Below are 16,255 nucleotides of genomic sequence, written 5' to 3'. Positions count from 1 at the left end.
GGGCAGGGTGTCGGAAAATTTAGAATACCAAAGAACTGGTTTTTGCTAATCAGCACAGGTCCAGCAGGTAAAATGGCCTGCAATGTAACTGTGTCATTATCACATGAGATCCATTATTTTAACCATAGTGGTCATCAATCTTGTCGCCTTAGGATATGGACGGTAGTTCTCAATTGGCTCATCATATTCTAAGCTGCCGTTCAGGAGATTCCTCTTGACCAGATATACAGGTTGTATAAGTAGATCCTCATTCAACCATCACATACTCGTCTTAACTGTGCAGTCATCCCCCAACCATTTGAATATAAGTGATGATGAGATAGATTTCTCTCCCTTTCTCTAATGGACTCATGTGTTATATATCCACTATATACTTTGTGGTCATTTCCCACTGCATTGCAACGACTCTGTATGTTGTGGTCATCTCCCATTTTGAGGTTGTTATATGCCCCTTTCGCTCAGATTTTATTGCCATCTAGTTACTTCTTATTGTTATTTGTCATACACTACCAGAAACTTGGACATGAGTGTGGACAAGGGGGGATTTGAAATATGAATATGTGTATACTTAGTAGTTTTGTCTCCGCCAGGCCGAAAGGCATGGCGAGAGAGTATGTTTTCGCCCCTGTCCGTCCGTCCGTGTGTCCGTCCGTCCGTGTGTGTGTCCGTCCGTCATTCTGTCATTTTGTGTACAGCTAATCTCTGGCACCGTTGGCTTGATCGCAGAGAAACTGTGCACACACACTCCCTGGATGCCAGAGCAGAACCTCTGCCCCAAATTTTTCACATGGGCCTGTTATAGCGCCACCAGGAGGCCGCTTTTTGCAAAACAAATTTTTGGACAGTACTCCTACAGATTTTGGCCAAAAATCCCACAAATCGGTACACAGTATCTCTATAGTCATTAAAAGAAACGGCTAATTTCAGATTTTTCATATTCCATCCTGATTGGCAAAAATTGGCTTTCAAAGTTTGCAGGAGTACTCCGCTTCGAACAAAATGCCTCAAATCATGAACACAGCATGCAATTTCCGTGAAATTTTGCTCATACATTCCCATTAGGCCGAGGAAGAAATGCCATTTGAAAATGTTCAAATCAGCCTCATGGTGGCGCTGTAACAGGCCGATTCGTGTTTTTACCTATAACTACACTGATCAGTGTAAAACTTTGTATGCACACTCTCTAGAGGCCAAGGAAAAACCTTTGCCCTGCATTTTTCACATTTGCCTTTTATAGCGCCACCAGGAGGCAGACTTATGTAAAACAAATTTTTTGATATCAAGCCTTCAGATTTGATCCAAATTTCACGCAAATAGGTACACATGATCTCTATAGTCATGTGATCAAGACGGATCTGTTTGATTTTTCATATTCCATCCTGATTGGCTAACATTGACATGTAATGTTTGCAGGAGTGGCCCGTTTTGAACAAAATGCCGCAAATCATGAACGCAGCGTCCGATTGTGGTGAAACTTTGAATGCACATTTGCACTACGTTGAGGAACCTTTTAACATTGCCATGTTATAGCGCCACCAGCAGGTCAAAATTAGCAAAACACATTTTTAGAACAAAATGCCTCAAATCATGCATGCAGTGTCCGATTGCCGTGCACAGCCTAGGAATAAATGGCACCCTTTTCACATTGGCCTATTATAGCGCCACCAGGAGGCCATAATAACCTACCTGACCTGGCGGAGACTTGTGCTCCGAGGAGCACTTTTTCTAGTTTGTAATGTGATCTTGGTGTAGTCTAAAGATGATTTAATAATTGACAGTTTGAGGTTGCTATAACATGACGTGATGTGTCTGTCATAACCAGTGGACCCTGATGAAGGCCAGTAGTGCCGAAACGCGTAGGTCACCTGCGTTTCCCTTTTTTGTTCTTTGCTTATAGCAACTAAGCCATGGATAAATAAAGGCTTTTTAACTTAACTGAACCGTATTGGATCCTTTTTAAGTTCACAGACTGACTTTCTTACTCTGATCTTACACAAAAGGAAGGAAATTAAAAACCTTGTTGACCTATAAGTGAAAGTCTATTCTTCCAAATGTCACCCATCTAGATTCCAGACACCCTGTCACCAACGCTGGACTGAGCAGCATTCCAGTCTCATGCTTACGTGGTCAGGTCAGGTCAGCGGTACATTCCACTTGGTTCTTAAATGCATCTTTGTACACTAATGTTTTAGTGAACAGATTACTGAACAGCAGTGGTGGAAAGTAAGTAGTAAGTACATTTACTCAAGTACTGTACTTAAGTACAATTTTGAGGTATTTTTTACTTTACTGGAGTATTTCCAATTTTCAATAATTTTGCTTCCACTCCACTACATCTCAAAGACAAATATTGTACTTTTACTCCACTATAATTATTTGAAAACTTTAGTTACTAGTTACTTTGGTTATTAGTATGAAACCGCTTCAGACCCACCTACATTTATACTTGGGCAATTTGAAAATCCCCAAAAGAATACTTAACTTAACTTATGCTTATTTAATTTAACTTACAGTACCCTATTATCATGCTTCAGACATGCTAATAAATGCATACGGCGTCTGACTATGAACTCCTGAAAACAGATGACAAAGATAAGGATTTGGTGCCTATTACAGATGACCCCCTTTGTGAGACATAATAATCTGATTCTCCTGGGACAGAAGCACACGGCCAAATGTGGGCTGTGATATTACAGCTTCGGTGGCTATTGTTGACTGAAATGATCCAGATGCTAGATAATACTGTATATAGATAGTTGTAAGGAGCTGGGCTAATGCTGTTGGTGTGGGTCCAATCCAATGATCACGGTTGTCTTTGATGTATTTAACCCATTTAGACCTGAGGCCGATTCAAAAAATGCTTTCTAAATCCTAACACATTTTTGAAAACGTTTTATTTCTATATAATAGCTAAAATCTAAAATGACACAGATGCTTTCGTGGTTAAGTAATAAGTAATAATTACTTTATCTTTCTGCTACAATTGGAGAGCTGTCTGCCACAACCTTCAACACCCTGTCTGTCTTGTATCTGCCATTTAGAGGCAGAGACATTTACATAGGTTTGTAAATCCAATGGAATGCATAATGCACCACTTCAACTACATTTTCTCCACATAAATGGATTAATCTGACTGTAAAGATAAAGTACCTACTGTATAAGGCAGCGATTCTCAACCTGTCGAGACTCCCAGGAGGGTCCCCACATAATTTTTGGGTCCCCAGATGACAGTGAAGTCACAATATAAGGACTTTTAAGACCTTTTTAATACCTCAAAGAGAAAAAAAAAAAAATGAAAGAAAAAGTCCATTACAGCAACAAAATTAATCAACAAACTATACTATAAAAACTGTTCAAACATTGGCCAAATTGTCAAATAATATAAGAAAGTAAGTAAGAATATTTCCCACAATATTTGTCTGTGGAACCGAGTCAAACAATGTAATGCCTCAACTCCTACAATTCCAAGTGCTTATCTGGGTGGGGGGGGGGGTCTCCAGTTCAAACTCAAATATGATTATTTTGGGGGGTCACGGCCTGATAAGGTTGCGAAGCACTGCCATAGGGTATAGCTACATGTGTGTCTTTGCACTACAGCAAAGCTGCAGCTTTAATATAGCCTGACTGTGCTAATTTGTACATTCCTTTTGGAGGCAAAGAAATTCCACACATAAAGGGACACTTGCACATTGTTTCAGTCACTGGAATGTGTAATCAGCTACTTCAACTCCTTCTTCTCCACATGAATGAATCCCCTGTCTCCCTTTTTGTGTCCTCAGTGTTAATTTAAAGATAAAGTATATAGACAAATCCACAGAGCGCTGCCGTTGGCGCAATCATAACTGCCGTGTCAGAATGCACACCGCAGCAGGAGTCTGACACTGCAGCGCTCTGTGGATTCGTCTACAGGTTGTCTCTACTGTTATCCCTAAGTTTCCCTACTTGGGAGTTTTGATAAGGCACCAGGTCATCCCTTAATATCAATACTCTTTATCGATATTCCTATAGGGCATGTTAGGCCTTATGGCAAAAGTTGCTGAGAGTGCTACAGCCACATATACATATATGTTTTTATATATGTTTCATGGTTCCCCCCTTACAATCTTCAAACAACCCAACACCCGTAGATAGGATTGCCTTCAGATGACCACAATTAACTGCTTTTGGATTAGTTGTTGGTTGTCTCATTGTTTATTTCAAACCTTTCAAACTTTTGGTAATGAGATGGTATTAGTTTTAGTCAAGGTAACCTTTAAGGCTTATACATAAGTTTCACAATACTATTGTTTTACATTATAACCAGGAGAATGGTGAATAATGGATAAAATCCATTGTGACAGAATAGAACACTATTCAGGTTTCATTCAAATATTTATTAAAATGATTTTGCGATACAGGGTAAAGATACATCAGACAGTATAATAATTGTTACAAATTGAAAATATTAAAAGAAAGTCCCTGGCAGTAATATCCCTACCAGTCTGTATCTTGATAACATAATATAATTTAGATAGGTGAATAAAGGGTTGTACAGGCCCTTCTCAGCCTTGACAGCCCCCCGATATTCGGCCGAATAGTCTGAGAGTCTGTGCCTACTAATCTTCCCAAAGGTGGTTTTCTTCCCAAACATGTTGTGTTGATAAGCCTTTCTCTACGTGAATATTGCCAGACAGCTATTCAACCAAAAGACGGATGATGCCAGAATTTTAGCTGAATCTGAACCTGAAAATATCCTAAGAATATTCCCAGAGACAGCAATTCAAGCTAAAAGACGGACAATGCCAGAATCTTTAGTTGAAAGTGAATCTGCAAGTATTCTAAGTATGGCAGTAAACTCATCCTCCTCCTAAAGTCTCATCCTCCTCGGGGCAGGCGTGCCCCGTCCGTCCTTGGGGTTGGAATCCTGTTGTGCGCCGTTGTGCAGCACCTTTTCTACCCCCTGATGACCTTGTCAATAGTACAACCCACCTTATTCCTTCTACCTATCACCTGCCTCTTAGTCATCCTCAATAACCATTGCATCATCTCAAAACAGCTTTCTCCCCCCCGTCTCCTGACCTCTGAGTCACTGGGTTGCGTCAGTGTCTCCAATGTGAAGGTGACAATGCTCAAGGTTACTATGACGCTAATCTCTCAAGAACAGATCCATAGCTGCGCTTGGATCTGTTGGGAGCCGTGTTGACAACCCATGCACATTGGCTACAAGTGGGCGTGCCTTCAGATCGGGAAGCAGGCCGCGCTTTACCCAATCAAATGTAGTGGGCGGGATTTACATGTGTGCGGCTCTATTCCCACTGGAAACAAACCGAAACTCATTTAACAATAGCGTCCTCGGAGCTGACAAAACCACGGAAAGTCAGTAACATTTTAACTTGCTCTTTCATCATAGAAACAAGTGGGCTTATAACCAAAACGATCCATGTTCTTTGGGATAAATGGTGTTAGTGTTCCGTGGAGAAATATATTTAGTGGGAATGAAAACATAGGCGGACCACCCGAAGTGGAGGGCTGAGGGCAGACCAAAACCCCGGTTTCCCGTGAGCATGGATCCTCCGTACAGCTCCGCCCAGAGTCAAATGGAAAAGTGAAAAACAGCAGAGGGTGCTGATTTTCCTTTTTATTTGACGATGGGTTCCCAGATTGCTATGACGCAGACCCCATGACCTTGTACCTTTGTCATGCACAATAATACATCACAAAGATAACATTGCATTGAATAGCTTAGATTATATTTCATACACATCAGAATAGCTCTCTCATATACTGTTTATCAGTTCTCAACCCTTCAGCGTAGCTCTGTGCTTCGCTTAACTTCGTAGACTCGGGTCTTCGCGGGTCTTCTCCCAGCTTCTCTCTGGCTACCTCTGGTGTCTGATGTGCAGGCTGCAGTCTTCTCTTCTCCTTCTACGGCACTCACAACTCCTTCCTCCTCAATCCCTCTGAGGCCTGCTTCAGGCCTGCTTGATCTTTGACCTCAACTTGTTGCTCCACGGCATGTATCCGCACACCATTTCCACTATAATCATATCCCAAATGATGAAAATAGCTGATCTACACAAGCTGATGCAGAAATTAGCTGTCCGAAAGTAGCCGATCTACAATCCAAGAATCAACTTGGGAACAGCAGGTGCATAAATCTCGCTGCTTGGTGACACCCCCCTCATGCACAACTCCTGTTACCCTTGAAACCCCTGACTCTTCTTCCAAGTCCAGGTGCTCTTCTTCTTCCTTCCTTCTCTGCTGTTATAATAAGAATCTACATTAGAATTTTGAGTCCTTCTGACCTTCCTGCACTAACCATGAATTCTCCCTCCTATTGGTATTCAACGCATGTCTTCAAGCACAACCATTTTCCAAATGATTATTCCATGTTTCAAAAAGAAACTGTATAAAAATATCCTGTTATATTTTTATATAACTAGATTCCGCCACGTCCTGGAAAAGACCCGCTGTGATTGGCCAGTAGTCAGGAAGCTTGCCTTCTCCAAAATGGAGCCTGCGATACAGACCTCTCAGGGCCGGAGGAGGCGTCTACCTTTATATGTCTATGGGATAAAACCTCCCATGGATAATTCCACTGGACTAAGCTGTGAAAAGAAAAGGCCAACACGAAAACAAATCACTGACATTCTCATAATTTGCTTAAGGTAGAACATAGGAATATACAGGAAAGTGACCTAGAGAAAAGAATTATCAGATAATTATTACCGGAAAATATACAATTTTCCAATGTAAAAGTAAAAACCAAAACAAAACAACATGGGTATATATGGAGCCTGTTACAATTCAATGTAGTTATGGTAATAATTAGGTTAATTAGAGCTAATGGACTGCAGGCTTGCAGGTAACCCATTGCACTTAACTGCTACAGAGAAATGAGTCCTATCCCATTAAGCTTCTGAATCTGCAGCTGGTTGCCATGCTCTTGAATCAAAACACACAAACCAAATAGTTTTCTGTCTCTTCCAGGATCATATTCCGACAGTGTGTCTGTAACACACAAGACAAAAAAGAAAGGCAGGGCTGATTGACTGGCATTTCCAGCTTAACTAGCTGTGAGGAAATTCATAAAAATCATGCACAGGTTTTAGATTTTTGGCATGGTGTTAGGTATGGGCATAAGGTTTTCAAAAAACATCACAAACTAGTTGGGCTCGCCCCCTAGTGGTCCGTTTGCAATGAATCCAATATCAGATAGGTATAGGTATGGTTGAAACCCCAAATAATTGATAGAAGAGATTTGTCAATGTATTCTGTTACTATTGGGTATGCTAAATAACCAACAAAAATGTAGGAAAATTGAACTTCTGGAAAGGCATAATTTTCAAGATGGTGGGAGCTTAAAATGCGTGAAGCTGAGAGGGAATATGTGCCATCATTGTTTGTATGTTATTTAGCAAACCTTATGCCCATACCTAACACCATGCCAACAATCTAAAGCTTGTCACCAATTGCACAATCTTGATGATTCTTGACGAATTCCCTCCCAGCTAAACACTGCTGACACACATTCCATACAGTACATGGAAACCTGCTTAACCACAACACCCCACTACCACCTCCTCTCTGGAACTTCACAGCATCTATACATTAACAAAGTCTGTGTGTGTGTGTGTGTGTGTGTGCGTGCATGCGTGCGTGCGTGCGTGTGTGCTTGCTTGTGTGTGACTGTCAGTCTGTCTGTCTGTGTGTCCCGGCCATAACTCGGGCACCGTCCGATCAATCGACATCAAACTTGGCATAAGTGTTGCTGATGAGCCGTAAAGTGTGCAGTGCAGAGTTCGGTAGAACCACTTGTACTTGTAACAGACTATTTCTACTATAGGGTGTTGATACTTTTACTTAAGTATTACTTCTCTGCGTCTCTTTCTTCTTGTGCGAAATGTGCGTAACATTTTCCTTCATGCATTTATTCCATACATCAGTTATTGTTATTGACATAATTACTATTTCAATGAGCGGGTGCACTCATTTAAGAGGCTTATTGATGTACCGGCTGGGTGAAGTTTGCACTCGTTTTGACTGGGAGGATACCAGGCATATTTAAATAATGCACTCATATATATAGGGTAGAAGAGGAAAGTTATAATAGAGCTGCTTTAATTTGTTAGACTTTTTAATTGCCATTAATACATGTGCCAAGAGCGACAACACACATTATATAAGCTGTTTTGCAGAGATATGATTACAGGTGTGTATTGAGATTTTAATTTGCCCTTTTATGTGCCTTCGGCGAAAAAGGTTTGAAAACCACTGCAATACGTTATTGAGGGTCATTCATAAACAAATTCAGACGAAAGAAAGAAGCACTGGCACTGTGGATTTTATTGAGGAATCAGGCTTACACACAATGCAGTACATCAGGCTTACAATGGGCCCACACAATGCAGACACATCACTGGTCAAATGATTAAGAAAATCATTAATCATTAATCAAGAATCATTAATCATTATTCTATAACCTTGGTTTCGACGCTGTTCTTGGTGTCTTTGTACAGTAGGTGTCCATCCTTGTCCTTCACCTCTGTGGTGATCTCCTTCTTGGTGGTCTCGGTGGTCGTGGTTTTCATGTCCTCCTTCTCTGTGGTGATCTCCTTCTTGGTGGTCTCGGGGGTCGTGGTTTTCATGTCCTTCTTCTCTGTGGTGATCTCCTTCTTGGTGGTCTCGGGGGTCGTGATTTTCTTGTTTCTGCAGCGAGAGAGACCAAATGGAACAAAGGATGGGTACAAGACATCAGGGATTCCCAGACTTTTCCATGCCAAGTCCCCCAAATAGTCATAGTATATATATATATATATATATATATATATATGTATATATATATATAAAAATTGAAACTTGATACAAACGTTTGAGTCCAAGCTCTCCAACGCCAGCATTTGTTTGTTGAAGATAAATCCGCTGCCATTTTGTACCTGTCAATGTTTTCAAGGTATTCTTTGAGCAGTCTCCTGTACTCAGCGATCTCCTCCTCCAGCCTTGTCTTGTCCTGTGCCTGGTTCTCCAAGTCAGCTCTGAGCAGGGTTAGCTGTTCCTCCAGGATACACACCTGTCTCTGGTAACCTGCCAGCAGGTTGGCAAATCCGCACTTGGTCTCTTCCAGGACGTTTACCTGACATGCTTTCTGTTTCATAGATGGAGAGAGGGGGCTGGATTATTGGAAGTAACTGTATAAGAGCACTTTTCTAGGTGCCAAATGTTGGAAAACATGCACTTAGGACTTTCAATTTGCCAAGTGTCCAGTTCTGAATTCTCGTTCAATTTTGGTACCTTTCAGGCTTACGGTTCGGCCTGGTAAGGCCTTTTGAATAATTAAACGAATCATAAAATGGATTGTAAAACATTACTGGGAGGCGGGAACAGGATTAATGTCAGAAGATAATGTTCAGTCGCCTTTTCCTGTCATCACCACAACGGTAACTGTTTCCCATGAAGTCAGTGGAAACAAAAACCGTAAGGAGCACCCGATATGAGATAGTTATAGTTTTTTTCTTTGTGCAATCGAAATGCAAATGAAAAACATGAACAAAATGGCTGTGTTGAAGGACATGAGATATTGAACCAAGCCATTCTCCTGTAACCGGGTCTTACCTTGCTGATCTCGGCCTGGAGTTGGATCTCCAGACTGTGCAGTTCACGTCTGACCTTGATGATCTCACTCTTAGACAAATCGATGATCTCAGTTGTTTGAGCAACTTCCTGGTTCAGCTTGTTGGTCTGTGGATGAAAACCAACGTTAATACCATGCTTAACACACGTTCTGACAAACAGGAGGATCTGATGACTTTTAACAAAGTGAAATAGGATTTAGTGTGGTGTAGTGCCCTGGTTCTCAATGTGGGTTCCGAGGAACCCCAGGGGTCCTTGAGTAGGTTCCAGAGGGTCCCCAGCAAAAACTGTTTAACCGCTTTAACCCTATTTTGTACTTTGGCTATTAAAAAATAGCCGATCTACAAGCTTGCAGATCTGCTATTTTCACAACACAAATCTTTTATGAGGGTCCCTGGGACAAAATATTTTCAGATCGTTTGCGGCCAAATACATAATATTTGGGGGTCCCTGACATGAAGATGTTAGGGAACCACTGGTGTAGTGTAGCCTACCTTAGTCTTGAACCATAACTCCACTTCCTGGCGGTTCTGGGTGATGACCTTCTCGTAGTGTTCTCTCATTGATACCATGACCTTGGCCAGGTCATCCTGAGGGGCAGCATGAACGTCCACTTTCACCTGGGATCCCAGCTCACCCTGCCTCCGCATGTCCTGGAGAACCACACATGATTTACAGTATTGTAGGGGTGCAAAGGTTGACCAAATTAATCGGTTTAATTGATTATTTAAAAATAAATGACAAATTTAAATAAAATGACAGCTTATCGGTACTGTCCGGTACACCATACCAACCAAAATGGCAAAAAGGAAAGGAAAAGCCTGCAGGTTAATGTGCCCCCTTAAGCCCCATAGACTTTGTCATACTACAAATAGTGAAAAGCCTTAAAACTTAAGCCTCTATTTCTTTGTTCTTTTTTATTACTTTAAAAATATATATATTTTTAAATAATATCTTTAAAGCAACTTGGATGTTTCCTCCCTCATATTTAGCCTATGATGACATGTCCAAAATATAGGGATACACAAGTATATTGCATCAATTGGATAGACATTTTGTACAGAGAAGAAAACTGTTGTGGGTCAAAAGAGCCAGAGACAGGCCAGTGTCAAGTACAATGGTTCATAATATAGGAGAATGTTCACCCCGGTAGACTAGGACACCCATAAGAACTAACAGCTTTAAGCAGGGGTCTTCAACAGGGGTCCGGACCCCTAGGGGGTCCTCAGAGCTACTATAGGGGGTCCGCCAAATCTTTGTGTGTTAGGATGTTATTTCTTTTTACTTTAACCACTTGTACATCCCTCTTCTAAAGGAGTGTAAAACCCTACTCACTTTCAAAACTGCCCTAAAGATACACCTTCAGGAGGCTGCAATTCTAAAATGGCCCCTGTCCAAGTCTTAACCTACCCCAAGTCCTAATCTACCCCCCTACCCCCCCTTTCTCTTTCTTCTCTTGTACATATTTTTCACGCTTCATACCAGTAACCTGTAAACTGATTGTATGACATTCTGTATAGTAGTGTGTATATCTATCTGTCTCTTATATGTCATGTGTGCATGGGGATCTCATCTTAAACAAGCTTAGTGCTTAATGAGACTCCCAGTTTAGTAGACCTTGTATTGTGAATTTGTACTTCCATGTACTGCCATTCTCATGTCTTACTAAACAAAGTTCATCAATCAATCAATTCTGAGGGGAACATTAGCCACATCTACAAGCCCACAACGTCTCGCATTGTGAGCTTGTAGATCGGCTATTTTCGGCAAAGAGGTTTGGTGTAGGGGGGGAAAGGAGCAAATGAAGAACTAAGTATTGAAGGTTTATGTGGTTAAATGTCTGAAATGAACAAAATACATGAATTTACACAACACTGATGATAGTCAATGAAGCTATCTATGAAATCTATGAAAAGGCTTAATTTGCAACACAATTGTAAAGAATGTAGTGGGGGTCCCTGCTTCATCTCTCTCTCAGCTGAGGAGTCCTTGGCCTGAAAAACGTTGAGGACCCCTAGCTTTGAGTATTCATGCGTGATCTTCAACCTCCAAACATTTACCTCTTCATGGTGCTCATGCAGCCTCTTCAGCTCCTCCTCCAGATCCTGCAGCTCCACACTGGATCTCCCCACATCCAGCTCTTCCTGAACTATCTTCAGAGCAGCGATGTCTGCCTCCACACACTGACGCATGGACAGCTCACTCTCATACCTGGGAGAAGGAGACAGTACAGTATATCAATGGTTATCAAAGTGGGGTCCTTGAGGGGGTTCCAGGGGGTCCCCAGCTAAATGATTTATTCTAGCCTCAAAGTCAAGTTTTTACCACTTTAGCCTTATTTTAAACTTTCAGTATTGGAAAATAGACAACCTGGGTTAGCCTAGTAACCCAGTCAGTCCAGGTGCCGATATCCAGGTCAATCTTTAGGTTCTCTAGTCAACTGCACTCTGTTTACTTGTCTTGTATTGTATTGATACTGTATGTTTGTTTTGTTTTGATAGTTATTTCACCAGCTAACTCTAGCTGGCTCATTTACATGGATGTGAAAACTGAAATGTTGATTAATTAGCGCTGTCCCTGGTAAATAAATACATTAAATACATCAAACATACTATACCACTTTTACTTGTTCTCTGTCTCGGTTCCTATGCTGTCATTCACCCAATGGAAATGCAACCAAAACCACAAGACATTTATAATAATGTGTCTTCACCCACAGCTTAAAATGGTTAATTTCTTTTGGACATCTGTTTCCTCCGCATATACTTACTTGACTTTCCAGTCATGTGAATCCAGCTTTACATTGTCATTATCCAGTTGGGTTTTAGTGTTGTCAAGGACCTCTTTGGAAATCTAAAGTGAGGAAGCAGTAGAAGTGTCAACAGCTGAACAGCTAGATCAGTGAAACATGTCAGGCACCCTCAGATTGATATGTATTTAGTCGAAGACCCGCATCTGAAAAAATGGTATGCCATAAGAGGCCATTTGTGTTGTTAAAAATGTCCAAAATGAGCCCAAATCTTTCAAAATGTTATTGTTTTAATGTATTTATAATAGCAGACGCGTCGTGAGCTTGTGATGTATACAATAGGGCTAAAGTGCTATTTTTTGTTACCACCTCAAGGACCCATGGGAGTTCCCAGACCACACTTTGAGAACCACAGAGCAAGATAGAAATGTTCCTTAGCTGGTGACTTGGTATGTCTTGTTTTATTTGGCAACGCAACTAGTTTTTGGTGAAGGTTTTAGTATTCAACATTCCTAGGGAAGCTAGCACAATGCCTCATTACCTACATAACCAGTATCCTGTTAGTGGGACCTCTTGGCTCCAATTAAGTCAGTTGTACTTTAGGGGGGGAATATTTTAGGCTAGTAGTGTCTCTGTATTGGTGACATGGACCTAACCTGATCAACAAGCATATCATTTAACATTCCAAAAGGTTTAAAAATAGTCTACTCAGGTCAATTTTCTGGAAAACATTTCAGTAATTTCATAAAACACAAAAAATAATTTGTCAATAATGTAATATTAATTATTACAGTTAAGATAAAGTCCAACTGTAAGGGGAGAAATGTGTTATGCACATCAAAAATAATGGTTAATAATGGTAGCTTTTTTTTATCAACTCGATAGACAGTAGATCAAAAAGAGGTTGTTGCCCACCGTAGTAGTAGCCTACAGCTACGGCATTTAAACTCAACCACTTAAGCCCTGTTTTTATCCTGTGAAAATAGCCGATCTTCAAGCTCAGAATGTGTCACAATAGAACCAAAAATGGTTTTGCATATCATATGCATGGTATGCATGCACTTCCAGTCCATTGCATAGAAACACCTGATACCCAGTGGATATGTGAATTGTTCAAACTATTGTGCAATTCTTCATAAAAGCAAAGCCATATTTTTGTACAAACACTATCCAACATCACATGAAACTGTAGACCAGTTCTGTTTACAGCCCTAGTATACTTTGTGGTATGATGAATAGTGAAAATAGTAGATCTACAAGCTGATGCTATGGGTTGTGAGCATGCAATGTGTTGTGAGCTTGTAAATCTGCTATTTTCAGGATTTTTTTAAAGTGTTTTGAAAATGATTGAAAATGGTTAAGAAGATTGGAAAACGTTTGTAAAAATCTGCCTATAACGACATGCCCAAAATAGTGAATGGCCAGGTTGAAAGTAGAGAATCGAGTGTGACCAGTTCTGAAAACCAGCATAATATGAGTTTATGAGATTGATACCGTTGCTACAGCATTAACTCAATTGAAGCTCTGTTCTCACCTTTTCCTGAATGTCGTGAATGGTAACTTCGAAGACCTTGAGGTCCGTCTTAGGCTTATCCATCTGGAACTTATTGATCTTCAGCTCCAGCTCGTCATTGGTCGTCTTCAGGCTGCTCACCGTCTCCAGGTAGGTCTCCAGGCGGTTGTTGAGGTTCTTCATGGTGGCCTTCTTGTTGTCGTTGATGTAGCCAATGCCATGCAGGTCAGAAACCTCAGCGCAGCCGGATGTAGCCTGGGAGATGCGGACGCCAAAACCTCCTGCTCCGCCGTACATGCTGCCGGCTCTCTTGGAGCCAACATGACCGCACATGCCACATGGCAGAGACTTCATCATGGGAGAGCTGCAGATCACACAGAACGAAGACATGGTTGACTGAAGTTCAGCTGGTTGGTGGCGGTTATGCTCTGGATGGAGAGGAGAGGGCTGAGTGAAGCACTGGTTTGACACCAGTACCTTTTATAGTGCAAAAGGAGGGAGCGGCGGGCAGGGTGTCGGAAAATTTAGAATACCAAAGAACTGGTTTTTGCTAATCAGCACAGGTCCAGCAGGTAAAATGGCCTGCAATGTAACTGTGTCATTATCACATGAGATCCATTATTTTAACCATAGTGGTCATCAATCTTGTCGCCTTAGGATATGGACGGTAGTTCTCAATTGGCTCATCATATTCTAAGCTGCCGTTCAGGAGATTCCTCTTGACCAGATATACAGGTTGTATAAGTAGATCCTCATTCAACCATCACATACTCGTCTTAACTGTGCAGTCATCCCCCAACCATTTGAATATAAGTGATGATGAGATAGATTTCTCTCCCTTTCTCTAATGGACTCATGTGTTATATATCCACTATATACTTTGTGGTCATTTCCCACTGCATTGCAACGACTCTGTATGTTGTGGTCATCTCCCATTTTGAGGTTGTTATATGCCCCTTTCGCTCAGATTTTATTGCCATCTAGTTACTTCTTATTGTTATTTGTCATACACTACCAGAAACTTGGACATGAGTGTGGACAAGGGGGGATTTGAAATATGAATATGTGTATACTTAGTAGTTTTGTCTCCGCCAGGCCGAAAGGCATGGCGAGAGAGTATGTTTTCGCCCCTGTCCGTCCGTCCGTGTGTCCGTCCGTCCGTGTGTGTGTCCGTCCGTCATTCTGTCATTTTGTGTACAGCTAATCTCTGGCACCGTTGGCTTGATCGCAGAGAAACTGTGCACACACACTCCCTGGATGCCAGAGCAGAACCTCTGCCCCAAATTTTTCACATGGGCCTGTTATAGCGCCACCAGGAGGCCGCTTTTTGCAAAACAAATTTTTGGACAGTACTCCTACAGATTTTGGCCAAAAATCCCACAAATCGGTACACAGTATCTCTATAGTCATTAAAAGAAACGGCTAATTTCAGATTTTTCATATTCCATCCTGATTGGCAAAAATTGGCTTTCAAAGTTTGCAGGAGTACTCCGCTTCGAACAAAATGCCTCAAATCATGAACACAGCATGCAATTTCCGTGAAATTTTGCTCATACATTCCCATTAGGCCGAGGAAGAAATGCCATTTGAAAATGTTCAAATCAGCCTCATGGTGGCGCTGTAACAGGCCGATTCGTGTTTTTACCTATAACTACACTGATCAGTGTAAAACTTTGTATGCACACTCTCTAGAGGCCAAGGAAAAACCTTTGCCCTGCATTTTTCACATTTGCCTTTTATAGCGCCACCAGGAGGCAGACTTATGTAAAACAAATTTTTTGATATCAAGCCTTCAGATTTGATCCAAATTTCACGCAAATAGGTACACATGATCTCTATAGTCATGTGATCAAGACGGATCTGTTTGATTTTTCATATTCCATCCTGATTGGCTAACATTGACATGTAATGTTTGCAGGAGTGGCCCGTTTTGAACAAAATGCCGCAAATCATGAACGCAGCGTCCGATTGTGGTGAAACTTTGAATGCACATTTGCACTACGTTGAGGAACCTTTTAACATTGCCATGTTATAGCGCCACCAGCAGGTCAAAATTAGCAAAACACATTTTTAGAACAAAATGCCTCAAATCATGCATGCAGTGTCCGATTGCCGTGCACAGCCTAGGAATAAATGGCACCCTTTTCACATTGGCCTATTATAGCGCCACCAGGAGGCCATAATAACCTACCTGACCTGGCGGAGACTTGTGCTCCGAGGAGCACTTTTTCTAGTTTGTAATGTGATCTTGGTGTAGTCTAAAGATGATTTAATAATTGACAGTTTGAGGTTGCTATAACATGACGTGATGTGTCTGTCATAACCAGTGGACCCTGATGAAGGCCAGTAGTGCCGAAACGCGTAGGTCACCTGCGTTTCCCTTT

General features: G+C 41.3%; 1 protein-coding gene across 1 annotated transcript; it reads right to left on the bottom strand.

Annotated features, from left to right (window-relative positions):
* Nucleotides 1-8,450: 8,450 nt before the first annotated feature.
* Nucleotides 8,451-14,261, bottom strand: LOC308099391 (keratin, type I cytoskeletal 19-like; the record flags this gene model as incomplete). The annotated part of the gene is made up of 7 exons (XM_080448133.1): nucleotides 8,451-8,688; nucleotides 8,916-9,124; nucleotides 9,592-9,717; nucleotides 10,104-10,262; nucleotides 11,670-11,820; nucleotides 12,380-12,462; nucleotides 13,893-14,261. The coding sequence occupies 7 exons, from the start codon at nucleotides 14,259-14,261 to the stop codon at nucleotides 8,451-8,453; spliced, it is 1,335 nt and encodes a 444-aa protein (XP_080304259.1).
* Nucleotides 14,262-16,255: the final 1,994 nt, after the last annotated feature.

This window comes from Gymnoscopelus braueri (assembly GCF_963280865.1).
Source record: "Gymnoscopelus braueri genome assembly, chromosome: 13".
NCBI lineage: Eukaryota > Metazoa > Chordata > Actinopteri > Myctophiformes > Myctophidae > Gymnoscopelus > Gymnoscopelus braueri.
Note: the sequence above shows the minus strand (reverse complement) of the source record. Positions and strands in the feature narration are given on the sequence as shown.